At 44.5% G+C, this 19,641-nt stretch overlaps 1 protein-coding gene across 1 annotated transcript in view; it reads right to left on the bottom strand.

Moving 5' to 3' along the window:
* Nucleotides 1-19,641, bottom strand: part of cntn4 (contactin 4) — a 267,986-nt gene that overhangs the window by 161,344 nt on the left and 87,001 nt on the right. The window contains exon 5 of the mRNA XM_042339601.1: nt 1,325-1,420. Coding sequence (XP_042195535.1) covers nt 1,325-1,420 — 96 coding nt within the window. The remainder of the gene's footprint in view (nt 1-1,324; nt 1,421-19,641) is intronic.

Here is a 19,641-nt window from a genome sequence, read left to right as displayed (position 1 = left end):
TTGTCCTGGGCAGCTAAACCCAGAGTTCAATGCAGTTGGCACTTTAAGTCTCAATTTGACACACAAATTACATCAAATCATCAGTGAGGCTTGCAGTGAAAAAGGATTGCAGTGCCTCAAGCCCAAGAACTCTAATTACAAACTGTGTCCTCTTTTCTCAGAAATCGATGGAAATAATAAGCCTCCATAAAGTGAAACTTTTCTGAGGTTTTTTGAAATAAGTGACAGCACGGCTCAGTTAGAAAGTGACTAGATGAGTAATGTGGAGAATTATCACTCTGGCACAAGGCCATGAACCAACAAGGCTAACCTTAACAAGGCTGGTAGATGCGGGTTTAAGCTTCTTGAACTCCCTCCCTCTGGTCCTCCATCTCCCCACCCCATGGCCTGCCCCCCCACCACCTCCACTCAAGCTGTAAAGTTCTGCCTTAAAATCTACCTCTTCGGTTGTGCTTGAGGTCACCTGTCCCCTTCCTCTCTCTCTCTCTCTCTCTCTCTCTTTCTCTCGCTCACTCGGCATCCAAGGCCCGTCTCTGTGAAATGTCAAAATGGAACCGCTCGCTTTCCGCCGTTCAGTGGAGACCTGATGTCTCAGGCTGGCTAAGTGCTGGAAAGCTGCTTGGTTTATATCAGTCAACAAGCACCTCTGCTGACACGGCGCACATCTCCGTGCTTTCCATTCCCCCACGGTGATCTGAAGACGTCAGTCATCCTGCAACTCATTATCAGCTCGGTACCAGGCTGAGACGCACAATGCAAAACCTTTACCGCTGGAAGCCCAAGAGGGCGGGCATTAAACTCCCTATTCTTTTCTTGAAAAGTAAAGGAGATTATCTTTTAACAGCTCAAAGGGTGGATACACCAAATGCTTCTTTTTTTTCCAGACGCAAAAGCCATGTTTAAATGGGTTCTGGATTAAGAACGATACTTTCAGAAGAGCCAAAGCAGTACAACGAGAGGACATGCACTCAGAGTGGCAAAGGCCAATTTCAGCCACGACTTGATCAATTTCAGGAAGGCACGGTTGGTTCGTTCTGTTGGTTCGTTACTCTGCTGACAACCTGGGGCTTGTGAACATCAGGAAGCTAGAGTGCGGATGGTCAGGACCAGGTACACATTAACCCCAAACCTGCCTCCTCCAGACTTCAAAATCTTCGCGCGCGAGGGAAAAAAATAGTCCGCAAGATATTTCGCAATGTTTCGCCCTGGAACAGGATCCACAACAACAACAACATTACATTTCACGTCGGGAGGACGTCCGAATCAATGCGTTAAACGCCTTTGAGGCTCTCGTCTCTCGTGCCGCTGTTGGTGGAATGAATACCTGTAGAATGAGGCGGTGGACCACAAAGCAGAACGACTCCTTGCCCCTCGCGGACGGACACGGCGCTTCTCGATTTCCCTTTGAAGCTTTCAAGATCTGAAGAAGTAAGAACAAATAAAACACCCCGTAAATTGACATGAAGCACCGAGGATACGAGAGACCTTTCAAATAATCCATTCACCCATCCTACGTGCATTTTCGGCACAGCTACAGCACTCGCCTCGCAAGCGAGAGGACCCGGGTTCGATTCCTGGGCAGGATGAAACCTTACGCGAGTTTCCTTACTCCACGCTCCAATTTTACCTCATGTACAGAACCCTACACATTCCTACAAATCACTTCTTCAACCGAGCCGCCAACATATAGATGGCTACACTGAAAACAATCGCTCTCACTGTTTGATAAGCCTCAGGCTCTTTCCATTTGCTTAGGGTGAACTCATGTTATTCTATTGCAAGCAACAATTTTTCCAATTAAGGAACAAGATGTTTATAAATTGCCTGGTTTCCATTCTCCCCTTGTTGCCTCTCGTTCCGCACTCCTGGGCTCTCCGTCAGCAACTCATTGTAAACCATTGCATTTGATACACCTTTCACGGCAGGAGGACACCTCAAAGAGCTTCACGGGATTTACTGTAAAGTGCAGTGACTGTGTGTTTCGTATGTGAATGAGGCAATGTCCCACAAACTGCCAGGAAGTAAGTGAGTGACCAATTTTATTTGGTGGGGGGGGGGGGGGGGGGATTTCACACTAGAAGCAACTCTTTTCTTAGAAACGTAGAAATTTTCAGCGCAGATAAAATTAAGAGTGAGCGAGGGAGGGAGGGAAGGAAGGAAGGAAGGAATGGCATTCTTCAAAAATGGGCAATTGATGAGTTCAAACGCCCATTTCCTCCTATGCCCACCAAGGTTGATTGCTCTGTAAAACTACTGTGGTTTTGTTGAGGCGTGTTATTGCTCTGTAAGAATTGGTATTGTATCACGGGATCAGGTGTTCAGGAGGTCTGGAAATCCAGCCTCAAAGGAACATAGGAACAGGAGGAGGCCATTCAGCCCTTCGAGCCTTTTCCACCATTTAATCAGATCATGGCTGACCTGTACCTCAACTAATCCTTTCAATTCCAATCAACATCACTCCACTCCGAGATGCTGCCCCTCATGAAGGGTGCTGTGTAAATGCAAGTTGTTGTTGTCACACAACCGGAGTTGCCGTCTATTTGGCCTTGTAATGACAGACGACAGTTTGTACGGTAGTTGTCTGAGGAAATGTGACTTCTTCCACTTTGATGTCCAAGAACATCCACTTCAAAAGCCTTTGAATGAAGTGTTCGATTGGAAGCCGAATGGGCTGTAAGTACGGACTTTCAAACGGCAAATCAGTTTGTTTGTGACAGACTTCCGCTGAAATTATGGCAGCGACTTAGGACCGGCCTTTATTTTCACGTGTAAATACTAAGCGGCCACTTGGGGTGGGTGACACAAAATAGTAGCGGAGGAAAGGACGAGAATTAATGTGCCATGAAAGACACCGAGTATGTGCAACAATGTCTTGGAGGGATCCTTGTTCCTTGGTTGTTAAAGCAGTTCGGCAATTTATACGTGACTCTGTTAAGTGAATTATTGCTTCGACAAATGAATTAAAAGAAACAGGGGTTCCGTTCATTGCTGAGCAAAACAATCGTCAAAGAAGGAGCTTCTGTGTTCTTAGCGTTCCGCACGCCGAATACTCCCGGATATCATTGTCTGCGGTAAGTCTGCTTTCTCTCAAACCTCACTCATCCATCCATCCATCCTCCGACTCAGTTTAAAACAGCCCTGCTGTGCATCGCGTGACCCCCTGCATTCTACCGTCAAATCATTGCCTCCTGTGTTTGCGTGCGGAAACATGAAATGCTTTTTGAAAATATCATTACTCTCACAGCGCGATCCAGCTTTTCCTGGTGCATCGTTAGATTACGTTTTCACGAGGTTAAAAGTCATTCGCAGACGATTAAGGTTGCGCAGTGCACCCTAATAATTCACCGCCTGACTAAAACGGGAGATTTTAAGATTCCGAGCAATTTTTATGCACCGCATGGAGCTCCATCCCTTGGGGGGGGGGGGGGGGGAGAAACCTGCATCATTTCATAGCCCGGGTTCCTGGTGATAATTAACTTCAGGAATGCGGTCGGAAAGGTCACAACCTTTCACTCCCTTTGTTCACCGCAGTGATTTTATTTATTTACTGCACAATTAAATACCTGTTTCCAACTGGAACTTTTCCTCACGCTGATAGCAACCGTTGATTTTCTGTGCAGCGATCATTAGCCAACGTGTCACCGAATAATGTCACCGTGCTTGCCTGAAACTCGCTGCCCGAAATACATGCGACAGGCGAAAAATGTCAGCCTGGGAGGGCACTTTTAATTACACACTCCTATAATAATCCTCGCATTTGATACAGCGCCTTATCATGTCTTCGAGACGTCTCAAAGCGCTTCACAGAATACGCTGTACAGTGAATTGACTGTGTATTTTGTGGGCGAAACTTTATGGGTGGAAGCGGTAATTTCTCGGTCTTCGAGGCTATTCTGTACTTTATGAGGGAGAACGGTATCAGCCTGGCTCAGTACTTCAGCCGGGTGGCACTCTCACTTGGGAGCAAAAAGATTGTGGGTTCAAGCCACACTTCAGGACTTTGAGCTCCGAGGCTGAGGTCCCAGAGTAGTTTGAGAGGGAACACTGCATCGCTCTTTGGATGAGATGTTAAACCGAAGTCCCATTTGTGCTTGTTCAGGTGAATGTTGGAAAAGAGAAGGGAATTTCTCTCTCCCGGTGTCCAGGCGGACAATCCCTCAGGACAAATCGGTCAATCACTTCATGGCTGTTTGGGGGACATTGCTCTGCGTACATTGGCTTCTGCAGTTGCCTAGAAAATACACAGTCACTTCACAGTTAATTCAGTGAAGTCGGATTATCTGTCTGAAATAGACAAGACACGTTTAGTGCCATGATGTAAAACAGTACAATTAACACCTTTCCTGTAAACTGAAGGTTCTGCCAGATCTCTGCTCGCTGCAGGCTAATCCACTTTGAATCAACTTGTCTTTATAAACTGAAAGAAACCTTAAAAAACAGGCCAGCTTTACAGATGGGGTGGGGTGGGGGGGGGGGCAGTTGGGTGGGCGGGGTGGTGGTGGCGGTGGTGGAGTGGGTAGAGTAAGAAAAATCTACAGAATTACTTTGTCCAATGAATCTTGTGCAACGCTTTGAGTCGTCTGTCTGATGTGTGAGGCGCTACATCGAAAGCGTGGATTAATATTATTCTAAGTGATGGGAGGTCACCTGATTGAGGTGGAGAGATGAATATAAGTTGCTAAACAGGTTTGACCCACGAACCCCAGAGTAGCACCCAGTTACCCCAAGATGGCACTGCATCAAGGTCGCAAAGGACAATTTTAGAACAGGCGCCAGGAAGTATTTCTTTACAAAGGGGGCAATCAACAGGTTATCAACTGTGCGCAATTGGCTGCCGCATTTCGCCCACGAAATATAAGTTACTACACCTTACAGTATATACTATGGAGCTCTTTGAGACGTCTCGAAGACGTGATAAGGCGCTGTATCAAATGCCAGGATAATTATAATTATAATAATTATTATTATTATTATTATTATCGAGAAGTGAGGTTGAAGCTGAGTTGCAGGTCAGATCTGGAAAGATAAGATTGTTCTCATGTGAACAAACCTCTCCGGGTTTAACGTGCTCTAGCAGGAGTCTGAACTGCGGTGCGCAATTGACTTATGTCAAACACAGTCACTGCCGGTAAATCGCAAACACAATACATTGCTACAAGTGTGATTTGATTTCAAAATGCCACTTGCTACGAGCTGCATGTGTCAGCGGGCACCAGTCAAAACCCAATCATTCAGGCTCTTACATTATCCTACGTACCTCGAGATCAATTCTTATTTCAGAAAATGCAGCCGGAAATGGCTGCTGCGTTTCGAGACTGTTTTATATTGCGAAGTGCGTTCCCCTGGAACAAGCTGAAAGTTTTAAACTGCTTCCCCACCTCCCACATCACAAGATGCTGGTGACAGTCGCTTTCTACAGCATTACAGTATCACGCTTGATAATAATCCCTCAAGAAGAGAAAAACAATAATAAATTGGTCACTTCAATCCACGACTGTTTGTGGGGACGCTGCTGTGCGTTTCGCCCACAAATATACAGTCACTTCACTTTATAGTACATTCTGTGAAGCGCTTTGAGACTTCTAGAAGACGTGAAAAGCGCTCTATCAAATGCAAGGATTATTATTGTTATTATTATTATAGAAAGGACAAATTGCGCCATTTGTCACTGGTGTGTCCGCCTGCCTCGGTCGGTTGCACTCTCGTCTCGGAGTCAGAAGGTCAGAAAGTTGTGGGTTCAAGCCCCACGTCAGGCTGGTGTCTGGGCTGACTCTTCAGTGCAGTGCTGGGGGGTTTGGGGGAGGGGTGGGGGGGCATTGGCTTGTCGGAGTGCACCCATGCGTTATTATTTTAACGCATGGGTGCACTCGAGGCACTTGGGTTGGGCCATTAGCATAGAGTGTCGAAGCACGCGAAAAATACTTCAACAAACACATTTCTCTCTTGCTGCTTCTCATTAAATATTTTAATCGTTTTGCAGTGTTTAACGCAAACACGCCCACGAAACAGTGAATTTGCAGCGAGCCCGTCCGTCCCTGCCTGGGAGCAACAAGTGGCTTCTAAGCTGAAACGAGCGGCGAGAACAAGTGGCTTCGTGTTTTTTTTTGCTGAAAACGGCAAAATTACTCGCCCTTGACTTGATTACTTGGCAGCCGTAAATCAGACAAAAAAAAAGTTGGCGTCTCCTGCGTGATCACAGACAGCGAGCGCCAGTCAGCAACTGGATAGTTAATGAGATGGATTTCCCTTTACATCCACTTCAAATGATTACCTTCTTCACCAGAGACTGGGAGAGTACGGAATTTACGAATCCCTTCCAGTGCAGAATTTATAAATGGTGTTGTTGTTTTTTCTGACACTACGCCCCTAAGCTTTGGAACTCCCTCCCTCTCCCCTCTGTCTCACACCCTCTCTCTCAGTGTGTCTCGCCTTAGAACCTGCTTTTTCCACTGCAGCTATGTCGCCTCACCCCCCCCCCCCACCCCCACCCCGTTCGGCACCTAACAACAACAACAACTTGCATTTATATAGTGCCCTTCACACGGGGTAGTGTCCCAGAGCGCTCCAAGCCGAACGTAGTGAAGCGATTCAAGACATTATCTTACGTGAAAGGCGCTATGTAGGCAAATTGTTGGGGTTTTATTACATAGATCCATCGTGTGTGAGTTATTCCAATGTGAACACGATGAATATGACCGAGGGATGACACAAAATCAACAGAATTACCTTCCACATTCAACTACGACAACAACAGCTTGTATTGCACAGCGCCCTTCACACGGGGGTAACATCTCAGAGCACTTGAATATAAAGACAATCTGATGGAAAGCTTGTTAGCTTCCTCAACAACTGCTTGCATTCCAGCGAAATGCCGACAATCCACTATCCGATTTAGTATAATTTGAGATAATTGGTGAATATTTACAAGCTGGCAACAGCCAACGTGGCTTTCCAGTCGACTCGGAGGAGAATGTTTCTTTGATAGATGTGTTTCACAAAATGAGGGTGAGTCTGGTTAACCTGCTTTACAACACAGATTGCCGAACGTAATGGGAGAAGGGAGATAAAAGTGAAAGGAAATGCTCCACAGTCAATTAGTTAACCTCACCCAATCCCCTGAACAAATGTATTTTGCAGGACTGAAGACAAACATTACCTGCTGCACGGCACATGATATTATGAATAAACCATTAAGGAAGCCTGAGCGAATCCCTTGAAGGACTGCGCTTAATACCTTTACGAAGGAAGGGCAGAGAGAGGGAGGGAGTGAGATCGAGAGAGAGAAAGAAAGGGAGATAATCTCAATCGAGTTGAACAACGCTAAATTCGGGGTTCCAAAACATTGCCTTTCTCGATTAGGCAATGCTTTTTTTCCAGGAGGTTCATGACTAATAGAACCTCCGAGGTCACTTGAATAGCATTAGAGACAATGCAATTAAAGGTAAACATTCCTCGTTTTGATTTTCATTGTGGAATAGGATGGCTGTTTGTTGGGGCGCAGCTTTGCGCCAAATTAGCTGCCGCCTGCACCCCGACAAAACACCCAGTCACTACGCTTCAACATTTAAGCCCTACGAAGCGCTTCGAGGCGTCCTCCTGAACGCCAACGGTGCTATATTTTATTTCGCCCACAAAACATACAGTCAATTCACTTGACAGTATAGGCTGTGAAGCGCTTTGAGACGTCTCGAAGAGGTGATAAGGCGCTGCGTCAAATGCAAGGATATTAATACCATTCCAGTCACGTGCAGCGGAGGGAATCTGGGGGTAATTGTTTTGGCCAGATTTAAGCAGACGCATCTAGTGGTATATTGTTCCTTTCATCTGACAATATAATCAGATGTCGCCTCATGCAAATTCTGCCCTTCACTGCTGTTGTCAATGTGACAATCTGAAGCCCACGCTGATACGATGAGGTGGGGAGCGGAGTTGAGACAATAAGCACATTACACCCCACAATACGTTACTGCTGTGGATGATTGAGGACAGTCTCCTTCGGCTGAGACGTCAAACCACATTTTAAACGACTGTTTGTGGGACACTGCTGTGCGCAATTGGCTGCCGAGCTTCACAGTCAATTCACTTCACAGTATATTCTGTGAAGCGCTTTGAGACGGCTCGAAGATGTGATAAGGCGCTACATCAAATGCGTGGGTTGTTATTATTATTAGGTCCCAATTCTTGCCCACTTAGGTGGGTGTTAACAATCACATGGTTCTGCTCGAAAAGGGAATGGAGTTTCTTCCGGCGTCCCAGCCCGAAATATAAATTGTCCGTTCACTTCACGACTGTTGGCAAACCGGCTGCCGCGTTCACCCGCGCGATACACAGTCACTACACTAAACCATCTTTGTGATACCCTGAAGTGAAACATCAAATGTAAGGATTATTATTATTATTATTACTGAAGGAAAATGCTTGGCTTGAAGCAATATCTAGTTAAAATCCCCCACCCTTTGGAACTCCATCCCACAGTCCCATTGCCTGGTTCTCTCCCTTTCCTCCTTCAAGGGTTTCGACTGCGCCTTCGGCTACTCTCCTACCCCTACCCTCCCTGATCCCAATCTTGCCGCATGCTCGAGGCCAAACCCCTGAGTGTCCAGCGCCTGAAGACGCTGCCTTAATTGTTCCGCAAACTGTTGCGGCTTCAAACACTGCACAATTATGGATTTCGTCAGTTTGAAAGCAGGGTTTGTATGTAAATGAGTTGGAATTTAATGCATATTTTATTGACGGGTCGAACAAATTACTTGCACGATCATCTGCTTTTCGAGACAATTTTTCCCTCATCGATAATCAACATATGTGACTGAGGGAAGATAGAGCAACTCCAGGAAATTCCCTTTCATCTTTTCTCTCTCCCTCCCTGGAGATGGACAGTCACTAAGCTTTCAAGTCAAATCCTGTGGAGTGCTTTGAGATGTCTCAACGATGTGATTGGGATCAATATCATGGTAGGAATTTACATCTATGTTCTCTGAGGGTTGAGGTGATAATTACGCCATGATCTACGAACCTTCTAAAATGTGACCTTTTGAATGTGGCGTCATTAATAAAGTGTTAAAGTCCTGACAAGTTTTGTTGGTCTTTGTTCATTAGACTTTCAAGCAACACTCGATTTTCACTAAGAGCAAAAGAAAGCTTTGACGGGAATTTGCTACCAACATCCCACGTATTACATATTACAAATTCACCTGCCAGTACACAGTCACTACGCTACACTCAATCCTCTGAAGCACTTTGAGATGATTCAACGACACGATAAGACACCATATCAAACGTAAGGTCCGTGATACGACTTCTGCTTTTGCTTTCAGATTTCCAGCGTCTACAGCGTTTTGTGCACTGATATTATTTAACTTACCAGAACGCATTTTATACCGAGCGCATGCAAGGTTCAAGGTCCTGTTCACAAAATTAAGATGTTACACTAGAAAAAGCTATAATTCCATTGTTTTGACATCTATACTCTTGACACCTTGTTACTGCAGTCCCCACGTGTCCACCGCAAAACCACATTTTTATTCATAAAAACTGTGCAGCGTACAATTACATCAAATCTCGAGGCCAGACAGGAAACTGGAACTGTCGGGTTCAGAAGTCGTTTGCAAATCGCTGGTGTTTTACTTTCATTCCCCAGGACATCATTTGAAACCTTGACACAAATGGGAGCCGTGTAACTTTAACCTATGTATGTATATACATATCTCACGCAACCCGACAGCCTTCATAAAAGTATGAATTCACATACAGTACTGCAGCCGGTTTAAACAACACCGCTTGCCTACATTTGGCATCTGTAACGCCAGCTTAATAATAGAAATAGCGATCTAATATAGTGGAACCTTATTATTCTGAGACTCAGTATCAAGAGGTTTCTTCCTTGCTCAGTAAGGAGCCTGATTTTATTCAGTCTAGGACCTTCCAGTCTTCATAAGATGAACCTTTGATAAGATCTACTTCAGTGTATCCCAAGAGTTTTGTAATAAGATGCCCTGAAAGTATAGAATTTGGTAGTTAAAGCCTTCCATATTTTATCTTTAGGATTCAGATGGCCTATAAAACTATATAATCATCTAAAAACCCAATGCAAAAAAAANTCAGACTCATTTTGTTTCTAAATATGTATATTCCACTCCCCCCATCCCCAATAAGAGTGTTAATAAGACGCCTTAAGGCTCTCGTGAGACACTGCAGAGGGTGTCTGACAAAATCACTGCAGACAGACACAAAAAGGAACTTTTTATATCACGTCCTAACCTGTTGCAACACCACTTTAAACCGTGGGTGGAGGGGAATGGGAACAAAATATATGTGCGTAATGTTCAGTGCAGAGAAGTGAGGTGCATTGGAAAGATTTTGAATCGATCAACATTCAGAAAGCCGCATGTCTTTTCTAATCGAGATCTTGCCCGGTTTATGGTAACGAGCCTCATTTGATGACACGGGCATTCGATCCTTCTAAGGCTGTCTCTCCGACCTTTGGCCGAATGGAGCTCATTTGTCTCTGGGTGCCTCTGTTTTTCTTTTAAGTTAATGAAAACTCCGCAGAAACGCAATTCAGACACCCGGATGGAAAAATCCCCCCGAATCATTCCTTTCTCAGCATTTTTAATCGCGCCGGCAATTACGTTGATTGAGTCTAAAACAAATATTCCAACCAACGAAAAATACCATACAGTGAAAAAACCTTCCTGCCTTCCTGTTGATTGCCCTCGTGAATTCACATTTTGAATAAACCACTGTAAAACAGATTCTAATTGCTGAAAATCATTTCTATTAACTGAAGCCAAAACAATTGTCAAAGTAAATTGAAAGTCCGTGGGATCAAAGAGGCAGCTATAAATTGGATAATGAATTGGGTAAATAAATAGAAAATAGAAGCTGGTAGCCAAAGGTAAATGATCCTAATTGGGCACCTGTGACCAGAGGACTTGTTCACGATTGATCGTGGCAGCTCATCCGTTCAATGGATTTTACGTGTGACCTTGACGAGGAGTTTGGAAGTCAAGCATCTAAGTTTGAGATGGACACAGTCTTGTGTGGGAACCCCAAATCTTGTGAGGAGATGGGATACTGCTCAGTGCAAAACCTTGACAGTCAAAGTTCTAGGGCAATCAGTGATAAGATTCCTCGTGCAGATGATGACATGATAATCCTTGCATTTGATGTAGTGCCTTATCACGTCTTCGAGTTGTCTCAAAGCTCTTCAGAGAATACACCGTAAAGTGAATTGACTCTACTTTGTGGGCTAAACGTGGCAGCCAATTGCGCACAGCAATGTCCCACAAACAGCCGTGGATTGAGTGACCAAATTATCCTTATTTATTTTTAAGGAATTATGACCCCTGGGTAATAATTCCTTCAAAATAAATGAAAAAATTCAAAATAAACAAAATAATTAAAATATTATGGAGGGAAAGCGGGGGAATTTGAAACGCAATGGTTGCAAACTCGAAGTTACTGCCCTTGAGTGTAATTCACGGTTCCCAAACAAGTAACTGTCAAACAATGCCCAAGTCATGGAGGTCCAACAAATGTATAATAATAATAATAATCCTTACACTTGATATAGTACCTTATCATGTCGTTCAGACATCTCAAAGTGGAATATACTGTAAACTGCCTTGCCTGTGTATTTGGGGGGGTGAAACGTGGCATACAGTTTGCGCACAGCAATGTCCCAGAAACTGCATTTTAGACCCCGATAGGGACAGATGTCTGAGAAAAGTATCTGTACAAGAGAACAAGAGAAGACCCTCGAGCTCACTCCCGCCAATATCACTCACATCCAATATGAACCAACTGTCTCAGTTACTCTACTTAGATTAGATCACAAAAGCTGAATCGTTAACCTACAATTCATGTCCAAAATAATAATCATATTTTGTCACTTCAATCTCATGACTGTTTGTACAGCGCCTTGGGACGTCCTCCTGACGTGAAAGGCGCTCTATAAATGGAATCTTGTTGTTGTTGTTGTGGGGTCGCTTCTGTGCGCAATTGGCTGCCGCGTTTTCGCCCACAAAATAGGCATTCAATTCACTTTACAGCATATTCTGTGAAGCGTTTTGAGGCGTCTTGAAGATGTGATACGCTGTTATCCCAAATACAAGGATTATTTCAGCGCTTTGGGACGTCCTCCCAATGTGAAAGGCGCTCTATAAATATAATTTTGTTGTTGTTATTATTTCCCCACCGTAAACGACGCAGGTTTGCACACTGGCCTTGGAAAGACACTATTCCCTGTGGTATTTGCGCACAGCAATGTCCCAGAAACAGCATTTTAGAGGCAAATAACTGCCACTGTGGGGCCAGGACGCTGGGGCAGTCTAAGGAATAGTTGGTGCTACAACATGAAGGATGAGGAATGCTGGAAGGACGTGATGAAAAGAGCCTTTTTGATCTGCCTGTATCAATGCGACCCTGTGAAGTGTTGGCTCTCAGCGGCCAATCAAGCTCGGCGAGTGAGTGTTCCTTCTAATCTCCCGTCTGGCTTGAGACTTGCCAATTTTTGTAATTGCATCTGCCAATCATGAGATTTAACTTAAATATCTTGCTTACGTTCAAATTATCCGAGACTGGCAGAGTTTTAAGATCCTGCCTCGTGCCCAGTTTCATCTCTGATTTTTTTAATCTCAGCGAAAAGCAAATCCTTTCCCGTCCTGTAAACACTCGACTATTTAACGGTTTCAGTGCAAGGGTTTATCCGCCCATTCGCTCCCTTGCTCAGCGTTACACAGTAGTGTACAGAATTTTATTTAGAGAATTATACAGCACAGAAGGAGGCCATTCAGCCCATCGTGTCTGTGCCGGCTCTTTGGATAAATCAATCCTACTCCCCCGCTCTCTCCCCATAGCCCTGCAAACTTGTCCTCCCCAAATAATTTATCTATATGTTTTGGGATAACTGGAATGGCACATCCACATCCACTCTTCCTAATTGTGTCCGCAATGTGGATAAATTATAAAAGATTTAAATAACCTGCTCAGCTTCAAAGTCCCTCGATGCGCATCTCTCGCCAGTCTCATTAAAGCGATTGGATTAAAATGTGTCTTCCTGCTCAGATGGACCTTACAGTTCCCGCAGCGCTATTCAAAAAGAGAAGAGAGTTCCTCTCTCCTGACCAACAATCCACCCCCAGATAAAATTGTCCACTCGTTTTTGCTGTGTGCATATACCCGTGCGTTTTGCCCACAAAGTACACAGTCATTGATAAAAAGTCCAAACTTCTAAGGAACAGTCGTAGAAATTCGCTGGCCACGAACCTTAGGCTTCAAAGAAAGCCAGAGAGACAAAACCTTATCAAAAGTCTGATACCTCCTGTGCACTAACTAGTTGCCTCCAGTGGATTTGTAAGCTATGACCTCTGTCTGTTGAAACCATGTTGCACGTTCCCCTTGCAACTCCTTCGCTCTTTGGAATGGAACAGGGTATCCCATGAAATCTCTTAATCCCTTCCCCTGACAACTGATTTAAGCGGTCTATAATTCCCTTCTCCGTGTCTGACTCCCTCTTAAATATTGAGATAAACCAAGACTCTGACACGACTGCCCTGGTGGAGATCCTCAGAATGTCAACCAGATCCGCCCGCGCCTTGCCCTGCACATATTCTTAGTGTTTATCCCATCTGATCAACCCCTGGTAAATTTTTTAATGCTCGGTCTTGCTTTAATGACCTCTGCATCTGTTTCAGGGCCAGTGTATTTGCCGGCAGATGTGTGATACGTGTGGGAAGCCCTTCAGAGAACCTCCATTCCCAGCTCCCGAGAACCTCCCAGAGGCAAGAGTTGCTCGGAAGGCAAAGCCCTCCCTACCCCTCCTCTGACTTGACGGAAAGAACTTGCTTCACACTAGAATGTCTCAAAGGTCATAACTGCCAAGTGTAGTGACTGTTTTTATTTGTTTGCAAAAATGATAAATCAGCGTTCATGAAAATCATGGCCACCCGAAGAACACGCGGATGAGGTCTCGGTTTAATGTCTCATCTAAAGGACAAGACTTCCGAAAATGCAACCGAGGCTATGGTTGATCCCCTTTGAAAAATATATATTTTTTAAAAAATCACACGATTCACAATCAGTTGAGTATAAAGAGATTTCTGACAGACTGAGATGAATTTTCACAGGTCTCATTGCAAAATCTATTGGCATTTTAACTATGTGAAATCTATCTAAGTACGGAGAACTCTTCTTTCCTCCTCTCCCCTACCCCCCAATCCCCATCCTGTAGCTCAGTGGTGACAGCACTCACCCTCGCAAGCGAGAGACCCAGGTTCAATTCCTCCACACACCTCCGTTTACCCAGCAGTAAGTAGGAACCCAGTTGTTAGTCGGTTGGTGGATCGCTTTTCTGGGGGTAATAATCCCTTAAAAAAAAGTTGGTCACTCAACCCAAGACTGTTTGTGGGGACACTGCTGTGCGCAATTGGCTGCCGCGTTTCGCCCACAAAATACACAGTCAATTCACTTTGCAGTATATTCTGTGAAGCGTTTTGGGACGTCTCGAAGACGTGATCAGGTGCTATATCGAATGCAAGGATTATTATTGTTATTATTATCCCCAGTTTCTGTGTCTCCACTATGTACGTATTCCAGGTTTATTTCCTATTCTAAGCATGACCTGTGCTGGAGGCTTCATCTATGCCAGCTTTCCCATTCCTGTCACGTGTGCAGATTGCACACTAGTGCTTTATCACTCCAAATGGAGCTTAAACAAGACACCAAAAACAGAGAGAGAGAAAGAGAGAAAAAAACAGCAGGTATTAACAGAAAACATGATTTAGAGAGCAACCGTGTAGATCGAGACTAACAGAAGTGAACTGGTTTATACTTCAATTCAGCCTTTCCCTCTCCACAAGAACATTCCAACAATTACAATACTATTACGCAGTCACTCCCAGCTTCCCACCTTCAATCCCACCCACAGGTGAAGTATATGTTGTGTGTCTGTGTGACCATCAGATAACTTAATCAATGTGTCATCTGAGGTCACAGGAACAATTCAGATGACGAAAGCCTTTCTGCTTGTTTGATCTCATCCTTCCAGAATACCCACTCAACCAGCATCCAGCTGCTTTAAAATGAGTCCCATTGGCCTTCCCGGCACCTGCTCCAGTTGGTAATCACCCTCTGGGTAAAGAAACACTTCATGGTGCTTGTCCCCAAATTACCCTTTGCCATCCTGAACCTGTGGCCTCTTATTCTACTGTCTCATCACGTGCATCTCTCAAGGCACTTTATTCAGTGAAAAGAGAATTTCTTCAGTTTGTCACTCAAGCTTCATACAAATAGGCCACTGACTGGCTCTCATCACTCAATTCACTGCCAAGGGCAGGACACTCAGACCAGGGAGACTCTGCTTACCTCTCACTCTCCCAGGAGGACATCAATTTTACACAACATGGAGCGGTTTCAGGACCAAGTGTGTCTAACCTAACCCCCTACCAACCTGTCCGCTCCCTACGCTCAGCGGGCTCCAGCCTGATTCATATCCCCCGCCTTGTCCGCCCCACTGTTAGTGGGAAGGCCTTCAGCCTCTCTGACCTCACCCTCTGGAACTCCATCCCGCAGTCTCTCCACCTCGCCCTCTCCCTATCCTCCTACAAGATCCATTTCAAGACTCTTCTCTTCGATCGTGCTGTCGGTCGCCCTCCTACCCCTACTCTCCCTGCCTTCCACACCTTCCTGATCCCAACCACCAGCTCGGGTGCGGAACCCTGACTGTCCAGCACCTTGGAACATCCTCCTGACATGAAAGGCGCTGTGTAAATGTAATTTGTTGTTGTTGTTGTCTACTTGGGTTCGAACCCAGAACCTTTCGGTTGACTAACAAGCCCATTGCTCAACTGAGTTACTTGCTCCTGGCTGGGTGAAGCAGTATTTTATCACTGTATGTGCCCACTGTCCTCTCTCGTTTGAACTTCAGTGAGGTCATGTGAAAATCTTTTTTTTACACTGATAAAAGGGGGTACACTTGGGTTACTTTTCTAAAAAAAGGAGAAGAAATAAATTGTTCCGAGCGCTCAGACTGTTTCTAAGTTAAACCACAGGAGTTAAGTTAGAGGCAACGTGAGAGTTTACTCTGGAGTTAGGCAAGGGCGCGGGGAGGAGAGAGTGCGGATTCCATTCCAATACACAGGAATTTCCATGCGCGTGGTTTGGATACTCCTAAGCATGTTGATGAGTTTCTGCGCACGTCAGACACCAGGCTGACACCCCCCAAAAAACCAAAGCAACAGAAAGTCTGACAAGTGAAGTGTTAACGTACATCTCCTGCAGAGAACGAAACTAGAAGAACTAACGCTGATTCCAAAATGTAGTTGCTGAACACAGTTTGAAGCAAGCTGATGGCGCCATTGCGAGTCCTTTCCACTGGAATAAGACACCAATGGAGAGGTCTCGCAATGACCTGAGGGATCTTCTCTAACCGACTATCATGCGTGCAGAGCTAAACCCAGCCTGACCTCTTAGAAACCCAACAAACTTACATTCCTGAGATGATTTTGCATTCTGTTAAGTTTACAGCTTATTAGCAATCGGATGACTATTGCGTCCGGAAAACTACAACGCAGCAGGTAAACAGTTTTGAGAGATCGGGCCGAAAAAACACTTTTTGAACGAGAATGTTTATTGCACTTGTCTTCGGTGACTTGATGCTCTGATTTGAAAGCTTGGATGGACATTTCAGGATCAAGCTAAAGACTTAGCCAGGCTTGACATTCAAATCCGGGCAGAATTCCATTAATGTTTCACACTGGCAAGGATTTTGCTGGAATTAATCCAAACAGGCAAGGGTGGCTGAATGTCACAATTCACTTTTCTCAGTAACTCTCAAAGATGTTCGATCCCGATAAAAAGATTTGAGTTTGTCTGCTCAAGCGATACAACAGTTACGTTTACCTGTTCTATGATTTCAACCCTTCGCCTTGAAAGTGAGATCTCTTTGGGTATTTTGGGGCTTTCCGAGCCTATGATCGCTGGAAGAGAAAACCCGTCAAGACATCCAGGGAATCGAACTAGAAAACTGTGGCTGAGAAAACAGTTGAACGATTGACGAAAGGCATTGATGGGTACAGGAGAAGGATGAGTATGGCCAGGAGTTGTGCAGTGTGATTGGGGATGCATTAGAGCCTTAGTGGATCAGGCTCAAAGGTCTTGGTAATAATAATAAATAATAATACAAATTCTTGCGATTGATATAGAAAATCACGCTGTCGAGACATCTCAAAGTGCTTCACAGAATATACTCTAAAGTGTAGTCACTGTATTTTTAAAAACGCTTCACATAATGTACTGTAAAGTGTAGTGACAATGTATTTTGTGGGCAAAATGCAATAAAAAATATATAAAAATATGTTTTAAAAATATTTTTGATATATTTTATACCAGGATCTCCCTGGTCCACTACATTAAAAAAAAGCAAAATACCTTCCCCAGTTTCTAAATCCCTTTGTGCCCTTCAAGCTGCTTGAGACGTCCTCCCAATGTGAAAGGAGCTATATGAGTCCTGTAGTTCAGTGGTTTGACTGCTCACCTCGTAATCAAGAGGCCAGGGTTCGATTCCCGGCAGGGCGAAATGTTGTGCAAGTTTCCTTACTCCACACTGCTCTGTTTACCTAGCGGTAAGTAGGAACCCGGTTGTTAGTTGATTGGTGAATTGCTTTTCTGGAGGTAGTAATCCCATCAAAAATAAATGATAATAATAATAATTTGGTGAATCAATCCACGACTGTTTGTGGGACGCTGCTGTGCGCAATTGGCTGCCGTGTTTCGCCCACAAAATGTACAGTCAATTCACTTTACAGTATATTCCGTGAAGCATTTTTGAGACGTCTCGAAGACGTGATAAGGCGCTGTATCAAACGCAAGGATTATTATTATATAATATTTCTATTGTATTGTACGTGCATTTTCGAAACACTCCCGATGGAGTTCCAGAGACCAGAAGAGGAAGAGGGCCGAATGGCCGAAACCTTCCCTCGTAAAACTCGCCTGAATTTTGAAACTCTTGCAAACAAAGAATGATCCAGATTTGGATGCAATTGCAAATGCCAGCAACATATTAGGACAAATATTTGAGATGTCAAGTCTTAATTCTATTACGGCATCAGCAATGATGCAGACAGATTCCGAACACATTGATATTCCAAGATAAAACTCTCGAGAACTCACAAAGTCTTTTAGGTGAAGAGTGACAGCTGACAGAAGCAAACGATTCAGCAAAGCAGACGGGTGCAACCTGACGGGGCTACAGTTAGAGATATCTGTGAAGAGCAGCACTGAAGAGAATCAGAGAGAGCTTGTGTCTTTTTAAAAAAAACTTGTATTTCTTCAACCGCGACCCTTGATGCGCGAGTAGGTGGGGAGAAAATGTAACAATAATCGCTTGCTACAGCGCCTCATCACATCTTCGAGTCGTCTCAAAGCGCTTCACAGAAGATGCTGTAAAGTGAACTGACCGTATATTTCATCCGTACGGACCAGTGAAACTGTTTTGGGGGTTATTAATCTACCTTTTTGAGCTGCGCAAATTGTGTCTGCAAGGCAACTCCGCATCACCCCAGACTGTGAAGTCAGGTCCTGACTTGTGGGGGGGGGGTGGTTGAACCTACGTCCTTCTGATGTAGGCTTTAGAGTGCGATTGAGTGAGCCAAGCTCTCAGCTTTCAACTGAATCACAACAGAACACTCATGATAAACTGAGCTCTAAAGCAATTCTGCTGCTGAAGAGCCAGACCTCAGGCTTGCTGCATGATTTATGTTAACCTCAGCCATCGCTGTGTTTTTGGACTGGAGACGTTTTTGCCAGAAGTAAATATGGCATTGCTTTACAAGTCATAAGTGTTAATCTGCTATAAAACTCATCCCTCCGGATCCTTACTCTGTGTTTTTGATTTAAAACGCAAGCTTTCTTCCAGCGTGTAAACCAACAGGCAGATCGATCATGGTAAATATGTGGAAAGGGATTGCTTCAATTCTGGGCTTAAGCGATGTTCTTAACACGTCTAAAGCCCGGAATTCCGCCTAGTCTTAGCCCTTGACCATTTTTGCCTTAGAATGCAAGATGGCACCGAACTTGTTAAATTCAGGCTCGGTTTGGGTGCAGGCTCTTTTAAAGAAAGAAGGTCCCAAATTGAGACACAACTGAAGAGTTTCCACAATTTTGCATATTGTCTTAGGACAATAAATGCTGAGACATACAGGCTAAGACTAGGTGGAATTTCAGGCATCCAGTGGCTCCTTGAGCAAGACATCATAGGCTGACTATACCCCAGTTGAAGGTGTTATATCAAATGCAAGGATTATTATTATTATTATTATTTAAATGCACCTCTGCTGTCTGTGATGTTTCTGCAAGCGGAGAACAGATCTAATTAGAAATTTGTTTCACAGGTTTCCCGCTGTGAATTGCCATGCAAACAAGGGCAGCTCAAAGTTAATCTGTCTTCTATCTGGTGCACATCTGAATGGAAGCGTTCCAGGTTAACAGGATAGAACGAGGCGACAAAGAGAACAGGGAACGATGGAAATCTGAAACAAAACCCCCCGGAAACGGTGGAAATCTTCGATGGGTAAATCGGTGAGAAAGAGAGAGAAGGGAAAGGTTAGGGGTTGGGGCTTTCTCAATCTGAACTTCTCT

Source organism: Callorhinchus milii, unplaced genomic scaffold, assembly GCF_018977255.1.
Source record: "Callorhinchus milii isolate IMCB2004 unplaced genomic scaffold, IMCB_Cmil_1.0 Scaffold12, whole genome shotgun sequence".
Taxonomy (NCBI): Eukaryota; Metazoa; Chordata; class Chondrichthyes; order Chimaeriformes; family Callorhinchidae; genus Callorhinchus; species Callorhinchus milii.
The sequence above is the reverse complement of the archived record's forward strand: the minus strand, read 5'-3'. Positions and strand labels throughout refer to the sequence as shown.